Here is a 26,729-nt window from a genome sequence, read left to right as displayed (position 1 = left end):
TTCCACATTTTTTCTAGATAGGGTGTTCCAGTGCTTGCTCACCCTCACAGTGAGAAAGTTCCTTCTAATATCCAACCTAAATTTCCCCTGCTGCAGCTTGAGGCCATTGATCCAGTCATTTCCCTTACAGTCACAGAGAAAAGCCCATCTCCATCCTCTCTATCTCCCTTCAGGTATTTGAAGACCATTATCAACCCCTCCCCCCTCAGTCTTCTCGTCTACAGACTAAATAATCTTAGTTCTTTTAGCCTTTCTTCCTAAATCTTGCTTTCCAGGCCTCTAATCATTTTTGCTGCTCTGCAATGGACTCTTTCCAATCTGGCCACATTCCTCTTGAGCTATGAGGCCCAAAACTGGACACAGTACTCCAGGTGAGACCTCACCAGTGCTAAAAGAATCACTTCCCCTGATTTACAAGTGACATTCAACGCAGTATGCTGTTGGCTCTTTTTTGCAACAAGAACAGTGCTGGGTCATATTCAGCTTATGGTTCACTGTAACTGTGAGGCCTTTCTCTACAATACTACAGGCTAGCCAATCATTTCCCAGTCTGTATTTGTGTATGTAGTGAGTCTATCCCACATCCAAGACTTTGCATTTGTCCGTGTTGCATTTCATCTGACTGATTTCAGACATTTCTCCAGTTTACCCAGGTCATTTAGGATCCTGGCCCTACCCTGTTGAGTGTCTGCAACTCCACCTAACTGGTGTCATCCACAGATTTGTTAACTATACAACAATCCCATTATTCAAATAATTAATGAAGATGTTAAACATTACCAGACCCAGGACAAGCCAGTTGACACCTCCTCCCAATTAGACATTTAGCCTTTGTGTCCTCTTTCCAATCCAGACATCTCTGAAGAATGATCCTGTTCCTATAGTGGGGGTACTTACATGCCCAGAGGGTTAATAGGATAGCTCCTACCCAACAGTCAGGTAACTAAGAGTTGGCCACAAGCTGCACTTTGATTGTCCACTAAGTGAAATCAGATTCTACCTTTTGATACCTAAAAGCCATGTAAGTACACTTAGACGTTCTAGAGGCACAATAGGATCTGGGACAAGTTATATAAACTTTCATGCATTAAGTCATAATACAACTGCTAACTGGTGTGGGTCAGGAAGACACCTTTTCTAGTAATAATTGAGCATTATAGAAATCTGTCATTTTGTTTTGGTAACTGCAGCTAGGCATTCCTGGAGGAGACAGGGGAGTAAACTGGATGGATTTAGTGATCTGATCTGTCTTTGCGGTCCTTTCATTCATGTAGAACTTTTGAACATTCTTCATTGGTAGCCCCAGACAGAGTGCCTTGCACTAATTGAGCCCAGAGCAAAAATGCTGTGAATTACTGGGGTCTAGTTCACTTTCCTGATCTCTGTCAATGAGCTTGAAGGAGGCTACCAACATAAAGGTCTCAGCCTGGGAATGTCCATCTCCACTGTTGCAGTGTTGGAAAGAAGTGCTGGGAAAGGAGCTGTACAGGAGAGAAATGCAAACTTCTAAAAACAGATTTTATAGGAGAAACAAACATTTCCATTTGCAAAGAGTCCAGCAGATTAATGGGCTCTCTGAGCACTCACTTTACAGTACTCAGGAGGAGACTGAACTATTTTAGTAAAATGACATTTCTGACAACGGAACTGAGTCTAAAGGTCTGTTGACTTGCTTAAATTCAGCAACCAAAGCCAATGTATGATTAGAAACAATGCCAGAAAAAGCCTAGGGTCTCTTAAGAATGGTTTGCTGGTTCAAAAAGTGTACATCTCAGGAAATATGGAGCTGGGGATTGCAAAGAGAGTGTGAGATTTGGGGTCCAAAAGGCCTGAAGAGAAGGAAAAGGTGGATAAGACTGTACTTTTGTTAAGATAAATTAAAGCAATTACTAGGAAAGAAACAGCAGAAAAGTTGTTTGCCTTGTTTGCCGTTCCAGAATTAGGTACAAACAGCATGGGCATGAGATCATGCAGTGTCTGAACAATCAGAATGGCATTCTGGTTCGATGTGGGAAGCCAATGTCAATTTGCCATTGCCAGAGTTATTCTGTATTGTGCCAAAAATGTGAACATACCAAAATGTAAATCAGCTGCCATCTAGGAGTGGCCTTATTTGGGAGCCAGTATAGACAGGAGCTCTGCTTGGTAGGGCAGTGCGTATGGCAAAATTTCAGGACCACGTTCAGTGATATTTGTGTGGGAAGTGGGATTAGCTAACCAACAGGAAGACAGATTCCCAAGTGGAAGTAGTGTGACGGGAGGAGAACAGGTGTTTATGGTGAGTGGGATGAAGGTGGTAAAGCATAGAGTCTGGTTGTTGTAGGAGCAGACTGTGATATCTGTGCTTGTTCTCACGGGTATGTTGCTCTGTGAGCAGTCCTGCTGATGCCAGTGACACTGTTTTCATCGTAAGGTACCTCAATATGACAAAGAGGGGGTATCACAGTCTCCATTAGAGCTTCTCTCTGCATAAACCACAGCAATAGTTATCCCCAGAAAAGCTCTCTCAAAAACGGAGTGGTGGGGGGGAAGGGGTGCAATTTGATGTCCTCCCATTAGTTCCTTTGGTGGGCCTCGAGAGTCCAAGTTTAATAACCTTCAGAACACAGCCAAGGACGCATCTTCTCACCAGGAATGTACTTGGCCATGGACCACCCCTGGGTTATTTACGGCCGGTAGGAGAATGCAAGGAAGAGAGCTTGCTGTTCTAGCGATTAATTTAATTCATCTCTCCCATTTGCCCAGAAGCTGCAACATGGAGGCATGAAAATCCATTAGTGCAGAGTGAAAATAAAACCCAACCTGCTTATGCCCATTGGCAGTCTCCTGCCTCAGGGGCTTCTCTGTGTGGAGGAAGTGGCTCACAGAGGTGCTCCTGCTCCTTCTCAGCTTTCTTGTGACCTATGTCCTCCCTTGATCATGGTTACTTACTGCCAGGCAGCCTCCCCAGGCAGTAGGGCTGTGCAAAGTTTCAGTTGCTGATTCAATTCAGAGGAAATTTGGCCCGATTCGACGGCCAAATCTCCGAAGCCAAATTGAATCAGGAGACCCATCAATCTCTTGATTCTGAGAGATTCAGAGAAATGTGATGATTCGGCCATAGACACAGCTTTATATGTTTTTCCTACATACCTCAAGGTACATATAAAGCTGTGTCTATGGCCGAATCGCTGGTTCTCTGAATCAGAATCAAATCTTCAGATTCAGGTTTGACCGAATTGAATCGGAACAGTGATCCAAATCAGCAGATCAATTCACTATCCTCTGAATCGGGCCAAATCTGAATCCAAACTGAATACTTCCCACTTTACACACCACTACCAGGCAGGACCCTGTTATAAGCTTCTTTGAACCTCCGGTGGGACTGCTCAATACTGGTTCTCATTGACTATGCTTTGCCTGCTCAGTCTGCCTTTCCTTTTCTTTATGATGTATCTTATCTAACTCTTACTTTGTTCTGGAGACCCACATGGAGCTCATTAGGCCCTCTCAGAAGCATCTGCAGGACACTCTGGAGCAAGGTGCTGATGACAGAAGATGAGCTAATAACTTACAGATCAGGAGTTATAATTAATCTCTTTCCAAAGAGTGACCTACACTAGCTTCCTTCACTTAGTGGTCTGAGACTCCCTGTTCACTGACAGCTTCTTGCTCTTTCACTAAACTATTTCTCTTGGTCCCTGTGAGTGCAGTGCTGCATTGCCAACGCTGTCCTGCAAATCCAAGATGGCAGTCCGATGGCAGGACTGATGTAACCTTGGGTGCTGACAGACATTCAGGCCCCAATCTAACTCATCACACTTTACATAAAGCGCTATGAGTTAGAGTGCCCCCCTGGCCCCAACCCAACAGATGTTTGCCTATGGGTCTGGGTGAGGGGGAATTGAGCCTGCCTGCAGGCAAGTAACAAATGGAGGAGCTGCTCCTCTCCCCAGCCCTGCCCCCTTCCCCCCCTCCGGCTCTGGGGCTGTCAGCAGGAAGGGAAGGGGGAGAAGGAAACCATGCATGCCTCCCTGAAGAGGATTTCTGGAATGCGTTATGTGTTGGGGTCCTTGGAGCCTGTAGAGGCACCTGCATTCAGCCCAGATGCCTTGGTCTTGTCTGGAGCCAGGGGCTGGCTGCTTTTCACTCTGAGCATGTCACTCCTTTGGGATTGTCCAGGCTGTGAGAACGTCACCTAGTCCCAAAGGAGTGAGCATCAGCATCAGCCTGGCCCTGACTGCATGATAAATTAACCTTAAGGAACACAAGTTCCCTAAGATGCTCTTAAGTAAAGAACCTTCATCTGATCCCTGATTTGAGGAGGGTTAAGTTTTTGTGCAATCAGCCATTTCAAAAGCTCTCTGCAACCATGCAGGTGTGATTCAGGGGGCCAATTGCACAAAAAATATAACTCCTGTCTGCACCCCTTTTGCTCATTAGATGTCCTATGCTCGCATCTGCTGCCACTTTTTTTTCCAGAGGACAAGGAGTGACAGGAAACTTCTGTGAGCTGCAGAAGACATTCACTAACATGGAGGGGAGTGGGAAGAGTCCTGATCATTTGGCTTTATCCATTTGTCCTACAGTCTTTGTGCTGTTAGATTTGTTTATGCTGAGTATAGTCCTCTGTGAAGGTCATCTGCTTCTGAAAAGGAAGGAGTTCCTCCTGCCTGTCAGTGTCTGTCTAGAAGGGAGTACCACAGTACCAGCTGACTGCTTCATGATCTTTCCAGGTATTGAGGTCAAGCTGACTTGTGTGTAATTCCCCACTTCTTTCTTCTTCCCTTTCTTAATCCTGGGCACTATATTTTCTCTTTTCCAATCATCCAGGACCTCACTTAAACTCACAAGTTTTCAAAAAGTATAAGCTAATGGCTCTGAAATTTTCTCAGCCAATTCTTTCAGTACCTTAGAGTGCATCTCATCCAGTCCTACTGACCTGAAAGCATCTAAAATACGCTAGGCTGTTTGAGTCCTTCCATATCTTTGCTGCCAACTTCACTTGTCATATGGTAACTTTCCCTGTTTCTTCATTGTCTTCCTTATGAGCATACTTCTAAATCACACAGAGTTGGAATCTATTTCAGGATTTGTAAATCAGTCCTCTTTAGTGTATATAATGAAAAATAGCAGCAAGCAGTTTGGAAGATGTTAGAAAGGAGTTCCTGGAGCCCTGGATCATTCAGGAATTGACGTCACATATTTTCCAATGCTGAATGCCTTGTGGGTGCTGATGATGGTACTGAGTGTCTGTACAGAGGCTCTTTGAGAATGACTATCGTACAGAGCCCCGAGTCAAAAGTACAGATGCCTTTATGGGTCTGGGGGTGGCTCATGTATTACAGCTTGTTCTCGTTATGCCGCTCAGCCTTGCCACAACTTGGCAAGAAGGTATTACTTATGTGACACATATGTGAATCAATCTAGCAATCAGGTAGGAATGTTTCTGGAGGACCCCAAACATTCAGAGTTAGGACATTTAGGGTTTCACTGGCTCTAGAATTAGGACGTAGTAGTAAGATTGCAGGACACATTATCCGTATATTAAGAGAACTTTTTATTGGTGCAGGATCGAGACTGAGGTTTTCTGTTTGACATATTGTGCCTCCAGTGTCTGAACAAGAGGCACAATATGTGCAGATGTGTTGAAGTTGCAGATGTATGCTTTACAGAGGAAGAACAAACGTGCTTTCAGTTGTTTCCCCATTTAAACAACCCCCCTCCCAAAAACAGCTCCACTTAGCAAACAAATTTATGTTTGGCTTTATTCCCTCACTTCCTCTGCACCAAGATGACTCCCCCAGCCCTTAGGAAACCACTTATAGGCACATAGAGGAATTCCTGTCTCCATTATCCAGCCAGTTCTTGACCTCTGAGCTGAGATTGCTACAGTTGCTTTTTGCTGAAGGCTGAATGATGTAAGTATATCAGCTATCCAGGTTACCACTAACCACATCAGTCCTTTTTTTTTTAACTATTCATTTTAAAATGTCACAGCCCAACAGTGTCTCTGTGGTGTTCCACAATTACACTATACTTTTTGGAAATGTTGCTGCTGTCTGTAGTAGGATCTCCTGAGGTCTTTATGCTGAAGTTCTGCTATTGCCAGAGCAAGACAACTCAGGATGCTCCTTGTCAGTCTTGAACTCAGTTTGGATTGAGCACTGCATGAAAGAAGGGACAGTAAGACAGAGCTATGGTCTGCTTGACCTACATGTGCAGTCAGGGGGAATCAAAGGTGCTTCTTTAGCTCTAAACTGCACATTCATGGTAAATATCTGCTACATGCTGCAGCCCTGCAGGTGAATCTCTAGAGTCAAATCAGATGATGCCTATTAAACAAACCCTGTAAATGTCTGCCTCTGACAAACATATTCTGCAGCCAAGGCTTTTGAGTTTCTGCTGATGTGACCCCCAGAAGCAAGGGAGTGCTTGCTTCTAATGCTCAGATGCCAGACAAGAAATTCCCAGTCTTCTTTGCCTTTTAAGGAAACAACTGAGTGGGACTGAGGATTGCAATTGCAAACAAGCAATAGCAATGGTAATTTTATTCTATTTAGAGGAAACCAGCAGGCATTTCAATTAATCAAAACATCAGCTAAGTACCAGCCTGTTTCTATTAGACTTTTTTTTGAAGGTCTGACACTTGGTATAAAAATATTATCTTAATAATGGCACTTCAGGATGGCTTGGGAAACACACTGAGATGAAGAAAATTTGCACTTTCCATCACTTATAAATATTTGAGCTGAATGTATCAGGGAAGTTAGAGACTCCCAAAGCAGATATAGTAAAAATATGGCAGTGGGGATGGAGACTGGCAGGGTGCAGCATAGGGGGAAGGGCACACATAGCAGTTGTAGGGCTTGTAAGGCAAAGGAAGAGTGTTCCTGTGCTTCAGACAGTGGCTGAGATTGTAGGAGAGCAAGATACAGTGCCTGAGCATGTATAGGTTCAGGGATCTGAAGGCCTGAGGGGACATTATGATCATTTAGTCTGATCTGAATAGCACAAGCCAGAGAATTCCACTGAGTCCAGCTCAGAAGCATATCAAGCTCATTATACCAAGCTCAGAATTTTTGCTTGAGCTAGAGCATAGCTCTTAGAAAGAAGAATTAAAGCTTTACATCAAGTTTTCAAGTGAGGGACAAACTAGTGCATCCACTTGGATAGAGTTCCGATGGTTACCAATTTCCTTCACATTTTAACAGAGGTGTAGTAAGCTCATTAAGCACCCAGGGCAGGGGTGGTGAATTATGCTGACTGCTGGAGGGCAGAGGGAGGGAGCGGGGGGAGGAGGAGGGCAGAAGAAAAGAAGCTTTACCTTCCAGGGCTCTCCTCACTTGAGCAGCAGCATGTGCTTAGGCTACTAAAGCTAAAGGACAGGCAGCAGTTGGGGGGGGGGGGGGGGCAGGGGCTGCTCCTGGTGCCCTGTTCACCCACTGCCACCTGTTGGGGCAGGGCTGTGCCTCCCATGGCAAAGCTTCCCAAGGGGGCATATCATTCCATGTCCCCTCCCCTCCCAGACTGCTGGGCTTGGGGATGCACCTGTCCAGCTTCTCTGGCCAGTCTGCCTGCTGTGGCAAAGACTGCTTGGGAGAGGGGGCCATACTGGCACTCCAAGTTGGCACCTGGGGCTGGTGCCCCACTTGCCCTTCCCAGTCATGCTACTGCTTCTTAAACCTTTTTTTTCTAGCCTGCATTTGTCTAGTTTCATGTTCTGGCCATTGGGTCTTGACATGCCTTTGTCCATTAAATAAAGATCCTTATACTTTCAGAAGTCTTTTCCTTAGTAAGTACCAGATAGTCAGTGATCAAGTCACTTTTTAACCTTGTCTTTAGACAATCTATTGAGAAACTCCCTAGATAGAGTTTCTATAGACTTTGGATATAAGGTGCATTTTTCAGACTTCGGATAATTCTTGTAGCTCAGAACTGGAGACAGAGTCTAATGGTCTCACTAATGTGGCTCACACTAGTAATAACAAAAGGCTATTTCTGCTCAGTATTTCCACAGCTTATGCACTCAAGGATTGTGTTTGCTTCCTTAGCCACGCTGTTGTGCTGGGAGCTCAGGGTCAGTTTATTTGCTATCATGACCCCTAATTCCTTTCCTGGTCACTGCTTTTCAAACTGCAGCCCCCCACCCTGTAGGTGTGACCTCCATGTTTGGTTCCTGAATATAAAACCTTGCACTTCGATTTGATATTGATTAGCTTTAGACAATGGGCATGTCCTTACAAGATCCCACTGGAAACATTCCTACTGGATAATGATTATTTTTTTCACGGTTACCTGCTGTGACCCCTATTTAGCTAGTTTATAACCCATTTTTAATATGCAGTATGGATAGATGGCAGTACCGGCACCTGAACTGGAAAAGTTCAGGTTGAAGGCAGGATGGATATTATTATGTAGCAGGCAAAGTGACAAATATAGACAGCAGTGGGATTAGCTGTGTCAGCAGAGCTTCGTGGCTGTATTTTAGTGGCAGTACTAGGAATTGTGCATTTACACAGGTACAAAACCCCCCAGGACAGCTCATGTTCTTGCCACATGATGAATAAGATTGGCAGTGACTCACTCCTGTGATTGTCAACGCATTTCTGCCAATTCCCAGAGAACAATCCCTGGCATCAAGTTCCAAATGAAATGGCTCTTCTTGCTTCAGCTCATCCCTCTGCCTTCTGAAGTCATTTGGGTCATTCTCTACTTCAGTATTAGATTAAATTACCCTCTCAGCTCCCTTTGGGCCTCTCTTGGGACACTAGGGAACCACTGTGTATTCAGACAGTTCCTGCACAATGTGAAAATCAGTTCCAGAGCCACGAACCCAGTGATCCCAATACCATGAGAACAGAGGCTTCTGAACTAGTTTGTGCTTAATGGAAACTTTGCTACACTCCTTAATTTGAAGTTGCAGAGACTTTTACCCTGAAGTGCTGCCATTGCCAGACTAAAGAAACTCGGGGCACATCTGCAGGGGGGGACCTGATGGCCATCTATAAACTTACTAGGGGAGACCAGCAGGGTTTGGGAGAGACCTTGTTCCCCTGAGCGCCTCCCGGAGTAACAAGGAATAACAGCCATAAATTGCTAGAGAGTAGGTTTAGACTAGACATTAGAAGGCACTACTTCACAGTCAGGGCGGCTAGGATCTGGAACCAACTTCCAAGGGAAGTGATGTGTGGTCCTACCCTGGGGGTCTTTAAGAGGAGGCTCAACGTTTACCTGGCTGGGGTCATATGAGCCCAGTATTCTCTCTTGCCCAGGGCAGGGGGTCAGATTAGAAGACCTACAAGGTCCCTTCCGACCCTACTTCTATGAATCTACCTGTGACACTTTGTCACTGTAGCAATGCGCTATGGCAGCATAGTGTCGACAGGTGTCTACACGTGACCAGCAGCTACTTCACCATAGTGGTGCACTCCCCTGTTCTAATGCGCTGCTACGGTGAAGTAGCTGCTAAAAATAACCATGTGCCACACATGTACAGCACGGTACAGGCAGTTACTGCACCATGCTTTTGTACTTCCAAAAGTACTAAAGCACAGCATAGTAACAACATCACCATAGGGCAACATGTAGATGTGCCCTCAGAGTCCTTCTAAAGCTAAATCTCAGAGCAAACCCAAAAGGACTCTGCACTGGACACAGAGCCCAGAAGAGCCTGTCTGCAATGGGCACAGGATTTAAAGCGTCTGGTTAGATGAGAACCATAGAGAACTTCTTAGTTAAGAAAAGTAAAAGTAAATATTAATTACTTTTAGAAGTAGTGTTAGAAGTGCTAGTTATTCTATCAGTGCTTCTATTGCAGATCTGTTAAGCACAGATCTGCTAAGTGTCCTATTTTTCTCTTATCTCTCCTCAGTTGGAGAAACCTATTTGTGATTCTGTCAATCCTTCGATCTTTCCACTCTGTCTAAATTTCCTACATGGCAAAACATGTTTATATGCCTCTTATCCCAGTTCTTCCTTCATTACTTCCATTTTTCCAACAAGGTCTCATTATTTGCCACTCAGTTATATGGAAGCTGGCTTCTTTGGATGTCATAAGCCTGGAACCCTTGCTATGAGAGGCCATAATGCTGCCTTTATAACTCTAAGTGCTTGGAGTAGTCCAAGAGTCTCAACGTTGTCAAACTTCATTTAGCTGAACAAGAAAAGAAAAGAAAAGAACTGGGCTGTCCATAGCAATTGGCTCCAGGAGCTAGCAAATGAGTTTAAAGAGCTTCTCAGGTGAATGGAGGAATGATCCACCTTTTCTTTTAGCCATGAAGGGCAGCAAAGCTTATAGAAATGCCAGTTCTTACCCAAGCAGCTGTGCATTGATCCTAACTGGGGAAGGGGAGATAAGCACTTCCTGCCCTGTTCCCACCACACTGTCACCCTACAACAGGGGTGGGCAAAATACGGCCCAGGGGCCAGATCCAGCCCACCAGGCCATTCTATCTGTCCTGTGGGGCCCCTAAAAAATTAGAAAATTAATATTTATTTGCTACTAGCTGCCTGTCAAAGATGACAGGAAAAAACAAGAGGAAGCTAGTGGCAGGACCCAGCAGTAAGGTCTGCCAGCCCTTGCCCCCCCAACCAGAAACCCTTGCCTAGCAGAGACTTCTGGTCTGGGACCATGGGGCTGTTCCTGCTTCCCTGCACTGGAAAGGGAAATGCAGCCCTCAACAGTTTGTCAAAACTCTGTAAGCAACCCTTTGCCCATATAATTGCCTGCCCCTACTCTAGAAGGTCATACACCAGGGGATATGGGGTGAGAAACAGGGTTCCACAATGGAGCAAAAGGCTTAGGAGGCAGCAGTTCAGGAATAAGGCATCACCAGGCAGGAAGAAGGAATCAGAAGCCTAGGACTACACAAAGAAACATCCATTGAGTAGTTTACTGGGCACCTGAGAGAGTAGGTGTAGCTACATCCATACAGGATGTACATATATAAGTACATATATACATACATATAAGTAGGCAGCTACATCCATACAGGAAACTAGGGCCACCTTGAAGTAGTTAGCTAGGTCACTGGCAGCTGGGCTCATCTGGGTAACGAGGGCCAGTTGGGGACTAACTAGCTCATTGGTGCCCTGACTTCTCACATTGTTGATTGATTTGTATCCTAGTAGGACCAAAAGGTCCCAGCCAGGCATGGGACTTTATTATACTGGACACTCTACAGGCCAAATGGGAGACTTTGGGCCTAGTGAACTTCCAAGCTAAAGACAAGACTGATGAATGCAAATAGACAACAGCTAAGTCATGTCTGTGAGGACATGCTTCCTCTTTCAAACATGAGAGGTGGCATGGCTGTATGGGGGCTCAGTGGGACAGGGACTGGGGACAGTCTCTATCACTGATGGTTCCACAGCAAAGTGCAATGACTGAGTCAGGTTTCATTGTCTGGAGCAGTACTGTAATAGAGGGATGAAGATGTCTAACTGGGGCTTTTCTTCTCTGGTCTACACTTAACATTGTGTTGGCAGAGTTGCATCAGTCAGGCATGAGTCCTCTCCCCACAAGAACTGACATAGCTGTGTCAGCAAGAGGTTGGTGTAGATGCAGTCATATCAGCAAAATGTCCTTGTGGCAGTTCACTTTATTCCAATAAGGCAACTAATTTAAGATGTACTTGAAAAAAAAAAGTTTTCCCAGTTTAAGCTGCTCTCCAAACAGGTCTGCCAGGACAGCTCCACCTATACAGGTACACCAGGAAACCCTTATGTATAAACAAGGGCTTAGAGAGTGCAATATCTTGAGATAAAGATTTGAGGGAGAGAAAGCTTTTAATTGCATCTGCTGCCATACACTTATGCAATGAGTCCCTCCTACTTTTAAATGATATGTAAATACCTACTGAACTGCACAGCAGGCCATGGGACTGGAAGGCAAAGGAAACCTAGCAATAGCAAGAAGTACTGTGCTTGCAGCAGAGGAAAGAACAGATGAGGAACTTTTGCTGAGGAGGCTGTTACGGTGAGGGGTGGAGAGGCAGTGGTTCATGGAGGCTGGCTGTGGGAGTGGGAGAGGTGGGTCAGGTCACTGTGGGGTGGGGAGGTTGTGGGATTGCTGTAAGGAGGAGATGGAGCAGATGGGATCACTGCAGGGAAAGGAAATGTTATAAGGAAAGGAGGGGGTGGGAGAGTCATTATAAAATGGGATTGCTATGGGCGGGATCAGGGTTGGGTTGCTGTGCAGGAGGGAGGAGATTGGGTTTTGTGAACAAGGGAAGATGTTTCTAGGGAAGGAGTTTGATGTGAGAGAAGGGAAGCTGTTGCTACAGGGGGAAAAGGTGGTACACGAGGGAAAAGAGAAGAGGGAGGTTACTAAGGAAAGAGGAAGGGGCTGGTACTGTGCAGACCAAAAGGATCCAGTTCTTTGCCTATGCAAGTGCTCTAACTGGGGAGCTGGGACAGGATAGATGCATGCTAACTATAGGAATAACTCCTGTGCCCACTGCAAAGATCACTGTGACAGAATGAGCCTCATTAGCCTCTGAAGCAAAGAAACCGTCTGACAGCAACTACCACATGTTCCTCGGGCTGGCCAGTTGCCTGTTTTGGACACCTGCTGCTGGAGCCCTGTTCTTTCCTTTCGCAGGGGCTTGGGCAGTCACAAATGCTGTTGCTTATCCTTTCTTGTTCTCAGGTTCTTCATCCAGATGTCAGAAATGGGTGCTTGTATCTCAGTGAGAGGAGTCACTCCAGCTCCTTTTCTTCCACCACTGAGACAAGATCAAGTTTCCTTCTCTTGGGAGCTAGATCCAGAATAACAAAAAGAAAAGACAAGGCTGCAGGTCATACTTTACTCCAGTGGCTGTAAGGAAGGGAGAGCTCCTCAGACACCCTCCCCCCAGCACCACACTCCCAGATGGGTAACAGGGCTTGGTAGTTTGCATTCCAGGCTGGATAGGAAGGAACTGGCAGGAATCATGGATGCAGGACTGTTTAGCTGTCTGGTATATACCCTTTTGCTGCTTGTTTAGATCCACGATGAGGAGCCAAGAAAAATCTTAGCTAAATAAACAGAAATCATGTCCCAAATGGTGTCTGTTTATACTCCAGGTACAAACAGTATCCAAGGGCAGCTCTGCCTAGAGCAAAGCCAGTTTTTTCCAAAGAAAAAATTCTTGTTGTGTGCACATTCAGCAGCACAGAGTTGGCAACCTGTACATTGCGCACCATGGAAACAATTCAAGCAGAGATGGGCCTGAGCCAGACACAAAAATCCCTGAAGCAAAGGCCATTCGGATTTGGGCTGCTGGCTCAATTCTTTTGGTTGGAATTTCATTTCAAGTGGTTCTGGAGTTCCCGTGTAACTGAGTTTGTTGATAGGGGTGACTTATAAGCAGGAATCCATGTTTCCTGTTTGCCATGGAGAAATGCAGTAAAATGTGGATTTTCTCATTTTAAGGAGAAAAAAGGTGGATTTTCTCATTTAAAAGAGAAGAACGCAGATTTTCTCCTTTAAATGAGAAAACCATGGGAACAGTTCCCCTTGCAGGCTGGCAGGGTTCCAGCCTGCAAGGGGCTGGGGGGAGTGGGAGGAGGGCGGTCAGGTGGGGGGAGCCACGTGCATGTACAGGGCTTGAATGCTACTGGGGAGGGCAGGGGGCTGTGGACCCAGGTCCCCAGCCCCATAGCCCTGGCAACTGGGGGCCCCCTCCGGCAGGGGTGGGAGCTGTGGGTGGGAAGTGAGGGGCAATGGCATGGGCAGGGTACCAGCATATCATGGCTGCTCAGTGCCAAAAAGCAGGTGACCAGGGGGGGACAGCTGCACTGGACCCACATCCTGAGTGAAAGGGGCAGGGGAAGCTCTGATTTTCCATGACAAAAATCCCCAAATCAAACGCCAACATTTATAGGTATTTAGAATGTATTTTATTATAGTGTTAGAGGCACTGGTAGGCTTCCAAATTGCTTTAAAATTGTAAATATATATAAAAAAATGTGTTTAACTGATAACTATATATATATATATATATATATATATATATATAGTGGCATTTCATTTTAACTGCAGAAAAACATGGATTTTCGTTTTTTATTCAGAGAATTTGCGATATTTGGCGGGGGGACAATTTGCAATTTTTAAACATAGAAAAAGTTGTTCTGAGAGGTCGGTCTTAAACTCCCAAGTGTCAAAGGCCCCACATAGAGAAGTTTCTTTCTCGGCCATGTCCTCATTCCTTCCAGGAACAAGGTAGTATGGCTGCTGGGACATCTAGAGCATCCTGTCTTCCCTCCTGTGAACCTGAGCTCTCATAATAGTCACAGCAGCTGAGCCCGGTCTAACAGCTCACCTTACTGTCAAGCTGTCTGTTAGGTGGACTTCAGTGCATGCCCGGTGCTTACCCCTGAGCAGAGAACCTTGGCCACCTCCCTGTGAGGTCCAGCTTCCTCCGTTCTCTTCTGAACATTTAGGGAAGACAGGAACACTGCTAGCAACAGTGATTGGCACACAGGCCGAACCCATTCCATGTAGCCTGTGTAGGGGGACCACCTTTTCAAAATACATAAGTGGGACACATGCCCCCCCGCTGCCCCCTGGACAAGCTGCCCATGGCTCTGTCCCGCTCCCTGGCTGGGCCCCGCAGCTGTGCATTGCAGGCCAGGCCCCATGCACTACCCTGGACAGGCCTCAGCCCCAGCCGCCAACCCTGCCCTGCTCCCTCCCTCACTGTGGGGGCTTCAGTCTGCCCCCTTTGCCCCCTGTCCCTGCTTTACCTATGCCCCCTTCCCTCCATAGACTTACCTGCAGGCACCTCGGGGAGCTGTTCTCCACTGCTGCCTAGCTGTATTGCTGGCCATGTACATATATACACGTGCTCACATGCACATGGTGCCCCTTTGTTTATCTGTTCCCCATCACCCCAAGTAGTCCCTTGCAGGATGGTACTCTGCCAGCCTGCAAGGGGAAACCAGTGGTTTCTCATGTTTTTCTCCTTTAAAGGAGAGAATCCAAGTTTTTTTCTGAGGCAAATGGAAAATATAGATCCCTGCACATGATACTGGGATGCTAGTTGTTTGACTGTGCCAAGGGGAATCCAGGACAAATGCTGTCCCTGGGACTTGATACTTACACTTTGGGACTCTCCCACCCAATTAGGGATGCATGGTCACCCTAGCCCTGTATGCAGAGGACTACGCTAACTTTGCAGTAGGCAGTTCAGTGACTGCAAGACAAGTCCCACTACCTTTTAGGAAGCCATAAAAGGGATACAGTGAGGTACAAGATAATGAGCCTGAAACAGAGTTTACAGGAGACCATTGCTACACATGACAGACACAAACTACAGACCATTTATTCCGATTTGTGCTTCAGGTGCAAGGCTAGCACTTGCCCATGTAGGAGATGCTACTCACAGGGCTTGTCTACACAGCAGCAGTGGTGGGTCCCTGCATGCTTCAGCCACCCGAGTCTGCTGACAAACACCAAACCCAGAAGTTTACCAGTGAAACATCAGAGACTGATGGCTCAAAAGGAGGCACAGAGGCACAACCCAGCTTCTTGACTTATGGGCTTGGACTGTGTCTGTGGATGCTCAGAGGAGGTGTGGTGGGGAAGACCTTGTCTGGCACTGGGCTGCCAGCTCCTGCTGAGACTTCTTGTTTTCTCCTGTACCCTGGGTCAGCAATTTAGGTACCTCCAGGGTTAGACGGTAGGTTTTGAGGATAAACATTTGAATATAATTGTCCAGTGTAGCAGTTAGACTTCTATCTCTCTATGTGGATCTAGCCTAAGCTCACCCACGATAAACTGTTAAAGAAGCTAAGTAGCCTGGCAAGAGACAAAATATTGTCATAGATGAAAAACTGGCTGGAAAAAAATGGTGCAAAGATTTTAACTTAGTTAAGACCAGAGAGGACTGCAAGGAGCTTTAGGGGGCCCTAACCAGGCTAGGTGGACAAGCAGCACAATGGCAGATCAAATTTAAAGTTGATAAATGAATAGTAATACAAACAAAGGGCAGCAGGGAATTTAAACTATTCAGGGTGCTAAATTAGCTCTACCGACTGAGGAAGGGGAATAGTACAACAGGATCAATAGAGACCTCTGCGCAGGGTGCAGCTACAGTTGAAAAAGCAAACAGGACATTAAAAGACATGAAAAGAATAAAATGGAAAACTCCATAGCAGTAATGTCGGAGTGATGTTGTAACTGCAATGGTCCAGGAAACACTGGTATGTGAGAGGCGAGGATTTTTTTGGGAGGAAACTTTTACTGGACCAACTGTGTCTAAAATATCTCCCAGCTATGCAATTAGTCTAAGGCTAGCACCCCAAAAAATCCTTGCCTTTTGCAAATATCATAATGTCATTATATAAATGAATGGTGCACCCTCACAAAAAAATCTTGAGACTTTTATTGTCCACCCATCTCCAAAAGATAATGCAGAACTAGAGGGGGTTCAGAAAAGTGCAATAAAAATAATTAGGAGCTGGAAAATCTCTCCTCTGATGAGGTTGAAAAGGTTAGGATGTTATTTTACAAAGGAAAGAAGTAAGAGGGGACACAACAAAATAATGAATAGTCTAGGGAAGAGGCAAGGATTTCTTAGGGTGGTATCTTTGATTGGATAAACTGTAGAATTGGGATAGAGTTAGACAAACTTTCAAATGCAAGACATTCCTCATCAGGTCACCTTGCATTCAAAAGCTTGTCTAACTCTATTCCAACTATACAGTTGGTCCAATAAAAGATATTCTTGCCTCTCATATAATTTCTGGACCATCATGGCTACAACATCACTCTTACACCTTATCATAAAATGATATAGGGAAAGCTGAGCATTGGCCTATCTTGTAACAGAGGAATGGTGAATGAAATCAAAGGGTGACAAATTCAAAATCAAAACTGTTTCATTCCAAGTGCAAATAGACTGGAACTGCTGGTGTCATTGAAGCCAAGAATGTTGCAAGTTTCAAAAAAGAATCAGAAATTTCTGTGGATACCTGGATTTATCATCATTGGCTGTCCCTTGAATGGATACCTAGATTACCTGGAACAGCAGCTTTAGACATTTAACTCTTAACATATTGTTTCCAGCTCATCATGGAACATGTTATCAAAGATTTTTCTTATTGCATGCATTGGGCATGTCTTTCCTGCAGTCATAAAAACAGAGCACGAGCCCTCAAACGTGGTACAAGGACTACAGATTTTTTCTTTTGAACTGGAATGGGTTTGCTACAATTCACTTAGGAATGTCTATGGTGTTGGGTCTTTTTATTAATGCTGACTACTCATGTGGCTACTGAGCCAGTTAGGATTGGGTGTCATTCATTCAGAGTTAGAACAGGACATGACAGCAGCAGATTTGGAAAGGACACTAAACCTTGTGCTTTAGTTCTTCAAGACAGATTCTCAGTAGCTGAGATTAAGAGATGAACTTTAAGAGGAAAAGATTATCCTATATCTATCTACTGGCACCTGGCTATGGTCAGTGTTAGAGACAGGATACTGAACTAGATGAATTGTGGGTCTGATTCCTACATTCTTCTCGTGAACAACATATATGCTGTATGTATTATTACACTCTTTTGTTAATGTGTCTGTATATATATTGTGCCCTGTGATGACCTAGATTAATACCAAAGACTATTAATCTACTGTTTAAAAATCTAAATAGAAATAGAGTTTACAATCACTTGGCATTAGCGCTACTGACATTGTAGTATACACAACACTGAAACAACACTGCCCAGTGCCCAACTATTTTGTTAATGTGCTACATAGTCATGGAAGTTGAACCTAATAGTTTCTTGTTTCATCCTTTTTTTTTTCTTGGTAGGAAGGGAAACAAACAGAGAAGAAGAAAGAGCTCAAAAACCTTGAAGAAAAAGGGAAGGGAGCTCATTCCAAAGACCTGGGCAAGAAACAAGTTCCTGCACTGGGAAAAGAGAGCAAAAAGGAAGAAACTCTTCAGAAAACCAGTAAAAAAGAGAAAGATGAAGTAGACAGTAAACACAAAGAGGGAAAATTTCCTAATGATAAAGTCAAGGCCATGGAAAAAAAACTGATAGGAAAGGATAGAAAAGAAGATGAGAAGATTACAGCTCTAAAGAAAGAATTTGGAAAGGATAAAAGGGAAGCAGAGAAAAGTTTGGCATTAAAGAAAGAGAGAGAGAAAGATAAAAAAGAAGAAAAGGACAAAAAAGAAGAGAAGAGAGAAAAGGATAAAAAAGAAGAAAAGGACAAAAAAGAAGAGAAGAGAGAAAAGGATAAAAAAGAAGAAAAGGATAAAAAAGAAGAGAAGAAAGAAAAGGATAAAAAAGAAGAAACAAAGAGCTCTGCTTTAAAGAAATATTCCACAGCTGATGGCAAAGAGAAATCACTTACTGACTCCAAAAAGGCACCAGAGGAAAAAATTCCTCCAGCAAAAGAGAAAGAGACAAAACAGGTCCCTGAGAACAGCCTTGCCAAACCTGCTGACACCGCTCCAGGTCTGACCGAGGAGGAGGAAGATGCAGCTTCGAGTATGTTTGATGAAATCTTAGAAAGAGTGAAAAATAATGACCCAGAGATCACAGAAGTCAATGTTAATAACTCTGACTGCATAACCAATGAAATCCTGGTGCGCTTTGCAGAAGCCCTGGAATTTAACACTGTGGTCAAAGTGTTTGCACTGGCTAACACTCGTGCTGATGACCATGTTGCTTTTGCCATTTCCATTTTGTTGAAGTCAAACAAGATGCTGACCAGCATCAATCTGGACTCTAATCACATCACAGGCAAAGGCATCTTGGCCATCTTCCGTGCACTGCTGCAGAACAATGTCCTGACAGAGCTGCGCTTCCATAATCAGAGGCACATCTGTGGAGGCAAGACAGAGATGGAGATAGCCAAGTTACTAAAAGAGAACACTACCCTTCTGAAGTTGGGCTACCATTTTGAGCTGGCAGGTCCCCGTATGACAGTCACAAATCTGCTGAGCAGGAACATGGACAAGCAGAGGCAGAAACGACTGCAGGAGCAGAAACAAGCTCAAGAGCGGGGGGAGAAGAAGGACCTGCTGGAAGTGCCCAAAGTAGGAAGCCTGCCAAAAGGCTCCCCCAAGCCTTCACCGCAACCATCTCCCAAATCATCCCCCTGGTCTTCCCCTAAAAGTTCTCCTAAAAAGGGTGGGGCTCCAGCTGCACCTCCCCCACCCCCACCTCCATTGGCTCCACCGCTGATCCTAAGGAATTCGCTCTCTCCGGCCACGCAGAGGAAGATGGCAGAAAAAGCACCTCCTGCTCAGGAGAATTCACGGGATCAGCTTTTGGCTGCCATTCGATCCAGCAATGTCAAACAGCTAAAGAAGGCAAGTGTGGGGCTGAAACAGGGATGTTTGGACCTGGAGCCTCTATGGAATATTGATACACTGTTTTATGGTAACCAAATTTCAGATGTAGCTCAAGATTCCCCCCGTCTCAGCCTTTTGGCATTTGACTACGAGCACATCCTGCACTATATTTGTTTTGCTTGCAAGGCCTATTTTCCTTTGGACAGCTCTGTTGGCTGAGGGGGATAAAGCCAATCAGAGGCAGGGCATGGTACTCCACTATGGTCATTTCGTTGTCAGGGGTGGGCAATTATTTTGGGCGGAGGGCCGCTTACTGAGTTTTGGCAAGCCATTGAGGGCCGCATGACAGGCAGCCTGGGGCAGATAAATATTAATTTTCTAATTTTTTTAGGGGCCCCGCGGGCCGGATAGAATGGCCTGGCGGGCCACATCCGGCTTGCGGGCCGCATTTTGCCCACCCCCGGGTTAGTTAGACCCGCTCATCATGTGCCCCATTAAAACACATGGACTTCAAATCCGCAGGGTGAAGACTTCTGGGCAGTTATTTTCAGCAGTCAAATTCTGTTCCCCTTTCCTTTTAAATCCTTGGCTATTTCCTGAGACCAACGGTTTTGTCTCAGCGCAATAGCCTTAAATCTCATCTATATCATTAGGTGACAGTACGTGAGTCAGGATTTTCCAAGCCCATATGCTCATGGTTAAAAAAGAATGCTTTAAATTTTTGTACTGTGATGAAAATTCTTTCCCCCTGAATTTATAAACTGTTAATTTATATTTTTTACTTTTTTTTATTTTAAATCAATAGGTAATAAAGAACTAGCACTAGTTTTGCTAGTCCTGAGTTTTGCTCTATACATCAGCTTCAAAGTTCCCTTTCCTTCTTAATTTATTTTATATTTTGCAATGTTTTATCTATATTTAACAGTTTTTCCATGTTTAGATTTTTTTTCATCAGTGTAGCAAAGTTCTGGTTTGTAGTCCTAGATCTTTATATTAGACATTTCTTTACATTATGATGCTGAGGACTGTCAACAAATTCTCCCTTAATGACCAATGTATAAGGAAATAGGCCTTTGACAAATGTGCAATGTTATCCCAGATGCATGTACCAGGTGTCACAGAGCTTAGGCCTCACATGTAGTTAATGAGGTAGATTTCACCTTACCAGTGCCCAGAGCAATGCTGAAGTCCATGCTGTCCTATAAACCCCAAGTTTTGGCTGTCTTGGCATGAAGACTGAGGTTTCATAATAAAAGCTAGTGACTCTGGGGGCAGTCGTGGTGGCTGTGCCACTCATCTTGAACTGCCGACAGCATGGTGATCTGTGTAAAATGAATTGTGGCTCCAGCTAAATGGCCTCCTAATGAGAAGATTCCTACTTCCTTGCAGTTAGCTGTCTTTTTGGCCAACAGAGGGAAGTCCAAACTCTGAATTTCTCAGGACCACTGAACTCTTCGTGAGCTGGGATAGTGGGGAGGGTCTTGAGCAGTTGCCTGCAGTATGTCAGCTCATCAGGTAGAGACTCGGTCCCCAGAGCTGCTAATGCAAGACTTTCATTCATTTATGATTCACTGAAAGACAAACAAGCCCCAGCCTTTCCAATAACTCCCTCTAATGCTCGCTGGTCTCTAGTGCTGCACTGAAAAATAATAGACCATTTTATCTTGGCAGGTGGAGGTGCCAAAATTGCTGCAATAGGAAGTGGAAACCAGATCTCCCACACACTGAGACCTGTGTGGCAGAGTACAAGACATTTGCCATTCTCATGATGACTGTTTACATGACAAGCCCTTTGGGACTCTGCAGTGACCACCTGACTGCACCAAAGCTAAAGGAGCAGTGTTCTCTATGGGACTGAATGAAGAGGGGGACCGGGTGCCAAGAAGGGCATGGGGGGTCATTGGATGACATGCGTGAGGAAGATGTAGTATTTATTTTTTATTTTTCAAATCCTACAGCTTTTTCTTTTAGCCTGTGCCAAAGTGTATTGCCCTGCCCTGCCCTGCCCTGCCAGCTGGAGATGCTGAGGAGAAGGTTGCTGGAACGCAGGGTTTTGGGTTGCTTCCATTTCTGCTCAGAAATTTTGGAATGTGGATGCGGTGACGTGGGATGAGCCCTGCTGAGAATGTCCTTGAATATCTGTGTCCTGGTCTGGGTTGCAGCAGAGAGACAGTGTGGGTCTACAAATACATGGGAGGACTCCTACCATGAAAAATCAGCAGGAGGAAAACAGCCATGGCTCTCGCTGCTCTCTTGTCTTGGGAGCCTACTGGGGGTATCTGGCAGAAAGCTGTCTGGAGTAGAGCAGACCAGAAGGCAGGAGCAAGTTTTGGGCAGAAGCCAATTGCCACCACCTCTGTGGATCCAGGATCTCTATTCCACCAAAAAGAAAAAGGGGACCTAAGATGGAAGGGGAGAGGAGACATGTCACGTTGGCTGAATATGTTTGTTCTGGAGAGAGATACATGATGCTGAGATTTTGCATAATACAATAATTGAAGTTTGCAGAGAGCCAACCCTGATATAACCTACACACAGAATCTTTAGGGCTCAGTAAGTCTTCCCTGATTCCCAGGCTCCTGCTATGGCACCAGCCTGGAGGAGTCAAGGGGAGCCAGGCTATTGGGACACACTTTACGCTGTAACTCTTCTGCTCCACATGCTCTGCTGCTTTCCTTTGCAATGGACAGAGCATGGGACTTTCTTTAGGGACTGGAGAGGGAAAGGCAGGGTTTGAATTGAGAAAACACAGTACCTCAAATCAAGGCTCTGCTACAAATATATCAGGTACAGGCAGAGAAGAGGAGGTCTCCTCTGTAGCTCTGGGAAAAAGAACTTGCTTAGTCCACAGGCTGTTGTGCAAGAAGGACTCACCCTTACCTGTAGACTTGCATACACAGTGCTCTGTTGCCCTCTCTTTCTAGCTCAGTTTGGTCAATGGTCATCAGGCATGTATGGTCCCCACCCAGCCATTACTCCCTAACCAAAGTGGAGTGGATGGCAGGCTCAGACACGATATTAGCATATACGCCTGAGTGACAAATACTTTCTGACTGCACAGATTCTGCTTTTCTCAGGGGCAAAGGGTGATCTGATTGTTCTTGCTGTAATTGTCACACATTGTAATTCACTAAGGAGGCTCCAGGCCACCAGGGGAGTGACAGGGGATTACAGGGATTACCGCAGCCATGCTGCGAGTTTCCAAATTCCAGCATGAAAGAAATTGTTCGGGACTAATAAGATGAGTTGTTCACTGTGGTTTTCGATATCTAGCAAACTGAGGTCTGTGAGGGCAAGAAGAGGAGCCAGTCGTTGAAACAGAGGAGAGTTCCAGGATGTGATGCAGACTGGAGAGTCTGGGCTGAAGGAGAAGAAGGACTCTGGGGAATCACAAAGTGGGGCCTGGTTTTGTAGAAGGGAGTGTGCATCATAACAGCCCACTGGAGGTTGTTCTCTGGGCCCACTACTTGTGCTTAGTTATGTCCAGTCCTGCAAGGTGCATGCTGTTTTGATAGGAATAACTACAGTTACAATCTTCAGCTTTCTGGGAAATAAATGGGTCCCAGCAAAAGGGGACCTATTAGACACCCACCTAGTTATGGGGAGGGATGGGCCAATTCCCTCCTGGCCCTGTCTGGCAGAAGTGCTCTAGAGGAGCTCAGTCACAGACCCTGAGAGGATTTTCTGTCCTGAAAGAGAGAGAGAGATGAGCAGCAGTGCATTGCTTGGACAGATGGTTGAGATACTTTGGTGAAAGAATTTTCCATTAGGAAACACTATTTTGATGCCTCCAAAATAATTCCTGAGTTGCTTTCACTTTCAACGACATTTGTAAAGAAACTTAGAAATGTCCCAGGTTAATAAGTTTGGCACAAAACGTTATGATCTTTCATTTTTAAAAGACATTTTGCTTCAAAATTTGCTTTATTTTGTTTTTAAGCACTTTAAAAGGCAAAGTATTTCAATTTTAAAATATTTTGAAAGTATAAAGGTTTAAATGGGTTGAAATGAAATGGTCATGGAAGCCAAAAGAATCTCATCTTAAAATTTTGTTTTGCAGAATTTTTTTTTTGCAATGTTTGCTTTTGGGCCCAATTTGGAATGAAAAAAAAGTTTGACATTTCAATTTTTTGAAGGATGGAAAATCTGTTTTTGGAGCCCTTCTGTTTATACTTTGCTGGGCTTCTGATCCTGCCTACCCTGGGTGGAACGAACCGATAGGCTGTGGTATCCCAGCATGGAGGGATATAACTCTCCTCTTTGAAACTGAATCGCCTGCTGAGTGCCTGTGCACACCTGTGCACACAACAAGCCTGTGCATGTGTACAGAAATCCCTTCCACAGCCAGCTCTGTCAACATGTTTATCAATATGCAGGTGTGGTTAAATGGGATTATTTTGTCTGCTTTGCTGCAATTACACCAGGCAACGACTGTAGCTTGTGGCTGCTGTGTATAGAGGGCATGAATGCAATAGGAGGGACTGGGTATGAGGTTTAGACTTAGGCTTAGACATGGGGCCTAAACCACGCCAGGATACAGTAATGTTGAATGATGGAAGTGGAAGCCCAGTCACAGAAAACTGGGACAGGTTGTTCTGGAGTTGATGCTGAAGGGCACCTTCCTTGTTTCCCTCTGCTTGTGTGTAAATAAACAAACTTCCGTATATTTGTTAGCCATAAGGTTTTGATAACACAGATACATAATGCATAGAGAGATCTGCATCTGCCCCCAGCTGCCAAAGCACACCTGTCAGCTGCCCAGTGAGCAACAGAAATCCACCACACTCACTGATTGCCCCCCTCTCCCTCTGCAAGTGTGACAGACCCCACCATGTTTCCATTCTGGTGGTTGGACATGGGATTCCCACCTATGCATATCCTCCTTGGCCTCCTATGGCAGAGCTCAAGGACATCCCCCACCTTGATCAATACCAGAGCTAGAGACAAGAGCTGAAGATCCAGGCTCTGTGGCTGAAATCTGTGCTGTGGATGGAGCACAAATGAGGAAGTCATTTGTGGAAGTCATATTTGGTTGGGGTGATATGATCCCAGCACCCATTCCTGCCCAGGGCAGGGGGTCAAACCTGATGATCTGTTTAGGTCCCTTCTGACCCTAAGTACTATGATACTATGAAGTCCAATGAACCCTAACAGTGGTTCACACATGAGCTTACCAAGATGGGATGAGAGCATGATGCCACTAACTTTTTGAGACCCAGAATCTGCCACTCCTGGAGACTCCAATAGGAACTCAGCTCTGAACCCACCTTTCACAAGACGCTACAGAATAATAACCAGACTGTCACTGAGTTGGTCCTTTCCCCCCGAATACCCATCAGTTACCTAGTCAAGTGATCTGGTGTAGGGCTGCAAGAAGATGTAGGAGACAGCGCTCCATGATCTGCTATTGCCAGCAGATTATGTTACTCAACTGTCCCCATTCTCTGATCTGTACTGACACATGCTTCTGTACAAAGGCTGCGTGCATTAATGCTTGAATATAAGCCTCAGGACCCAGGTAAACCTCACTTTTGATCCCCCACCTGTCAGCAGCAGCTTACTCTGAAGCCCAAGGACTTAACCTCTTTGCCTCAGTTTTCTTCATTACAAAATGGAGATAATAGCTCTCCCATGGGGAAAGTGGGAGGTTATAATTCTTAACTAATTAGTAAAGTACTTTATAAGTGATGGGGATGATGGTGATGGGGAAAGTGGGAGGTTATAATTCTTAACTAATTAGTAAAGTACTTTATAAGTGATGGGGATGATGGTGAGGATGATGATGAACAGGAGTAGTCATGCTCCACTGGAAATCCATCCAGCTAGCTAATATAGCAGTGTCTTTTTTAAGACTCCATTAGGTGGGTTTTTTTTAGAATAAACCAAAAAAAATGCATTCAACTACAAGCTGACACTCCTGCCATTTTCAGCTCTGTAATTTGTGAATGTAAAACATGTTTGCAATCTGTACGAAATCACCCACTGTGTCATTAATAAAGGTCACTTACATGCTACACGTGATGCAGATGGCCGGCTATCTGGCTGTGGGACATGATCTCCCCAAGGACTGCTCGAAATATGGGCAGGGCAGGGGAGCTCTGCAGCATCAGGGTAGAAACTTGTAGTTGGCTGTAGGGTAGGCTGTAATAGTGTTACACACACACAGCGGCTTTTCCTAGGCTTCATACTGATGACTGTTACTGAAACCCCTTCCTTCCATGATGCTTCAATGCGGAGGGCTCAGTGCGCATTTAATTCACGGCTCATCTGCTGGGAAACTTCCCAGGCAACCATGCAGGACCCAGTCCAAGTGGCCTTTAAAATGCATCATTTTCATTCCACTGTGGCAAAATGGAGGGTAAAAAATCACAGCGAGGTCCCACAGAGAGGAACTGAGGGAAAGCTGATGTCTGGAAGCATGGCCCAAGGAGCAGCCCTGAGTTTGCCAATGCCCCTCTGGGGCAGGCTTGTCACCAAGGGTGGCTACAGTCTTTCAGCCTGGTCTGGGCATCAAATCTCATCCCATTGCTTCCCCTTACATTGTCTTTGCCTCTACGCACCCTGGACACTTCCAGCGCAGAAAGCTGGCTGCTCCTGGGGCACTAGTGCTCCTCTTTCCTTCATGCTCAGGGTTCAAGCTATGAGTTGTCTGTCAAAACAGCTGGAGACAAAATGGAGCAAACTTAGCTGCCTCTAGCAGGCACTGCTGCTACTCATAGCTGGGATGACGCCAGAGTTGCTGTCAAGGGCCGGATGTGCCAGTGGCTTGGAGCTGTCAGCCAGAAACAGAGAAAAAAGTCAAGAGCAGAGTGGGCTGGCTGGGCAGGGCAGCATGTCCTAAGGAGCAGGAAGGAAGGAGAGTGCAGGAAGAGCAGGCCAGGGTGCAGGGAGAGCCAGCACTGGAAGGAGGGCTGTGGGAAGGAGGAAGAGCAAACTGGGCATGTGAGCGATCAGGTTTTCCACAAGACCAAGGCCCAGCCAGCTTCCTTTGACAGCAACCACAGCAGCTGCTACAGGTACAGTGGGCAGCTGGATGAGGGCAAGAGGCCTCCACAGAATAGCAGGTGATATCACAACACAACGCGCCCTGGGTGAGGAAGAAAGGCTGGCATGGTATGTGTCAGAATGAGGAGGCTGGGGGTCAGCACACTAGGAATAAGGAGCGTGCCTGCTCGGAGACCTCTGCAGGCTCAGACACACTCTGGGCAGGGCTCTGTATGCTCCTATGCCCGCTCAAGCAAGGAATCTGCATGGTCCGTGCACGCTCAGGGCAGGACCCTGCACCCCTGCCATGCTCAGGGAGACAGCCTGCAGGCATATGTGCGCACTCAGGGCAGTAACCTGCTCACTCTAATGTACGTTCAGTGCTGCCAGTGCAGGCTCCCATACACACCCAAGGCTGGCCCCAACACAATCCACCTGGGTCACCCATGAGGCAGACACACAACAGACTGCCCA

General features: G+C 45.6%; 1 protein-coding gene across 1 annotated transcript in view; it reads left to right on the top strand.

Moving 5' to 3' along the window:
• Positions 1-25,285, top strand: part of LMOD1 (leiomodin 1) — a 38,719-nt gene extending 13,434 nt beyond the window's left edge. The window contains exons 2-3 of the mRNA XM_014609434.3: positions 17,778-19,289; positions 20,943-25,285. Of these exons, the coding sequence (XP_014464920.2) occupies positions 17,778-19,289; positions 20,943-20,969 (1,539 nt within the window). The 3' untranslated portion in view covers positions 20,970-25,285. The remainder of the gene's footprint in view (positions 1-17,777; positions 19,290-20,942) is intronic.
• The last annotated feature ends 1,444 nt before the right edge of the window (positions 25,286-26,729 follow it).

Source organism: Alligator mississippiensis, chromosome 14 (assembly GCF_030867095.1).
Source record: "Alligator mississippiensis isolate rAllMis1 chromosome 14, rAllMis1, whole genome shotgun sequence".
Lineage (NCBI taxonomy): Eukaryota > Metazoa > Chordata > Crocodylia > Alligatoridae > Alligator > Alligator mississippiensis.
The sequence above is the reverse complement of the archived record's forward strand: the minus strand, read 5'-3'. Positions and strand labels throughout refer to the sequence as shown.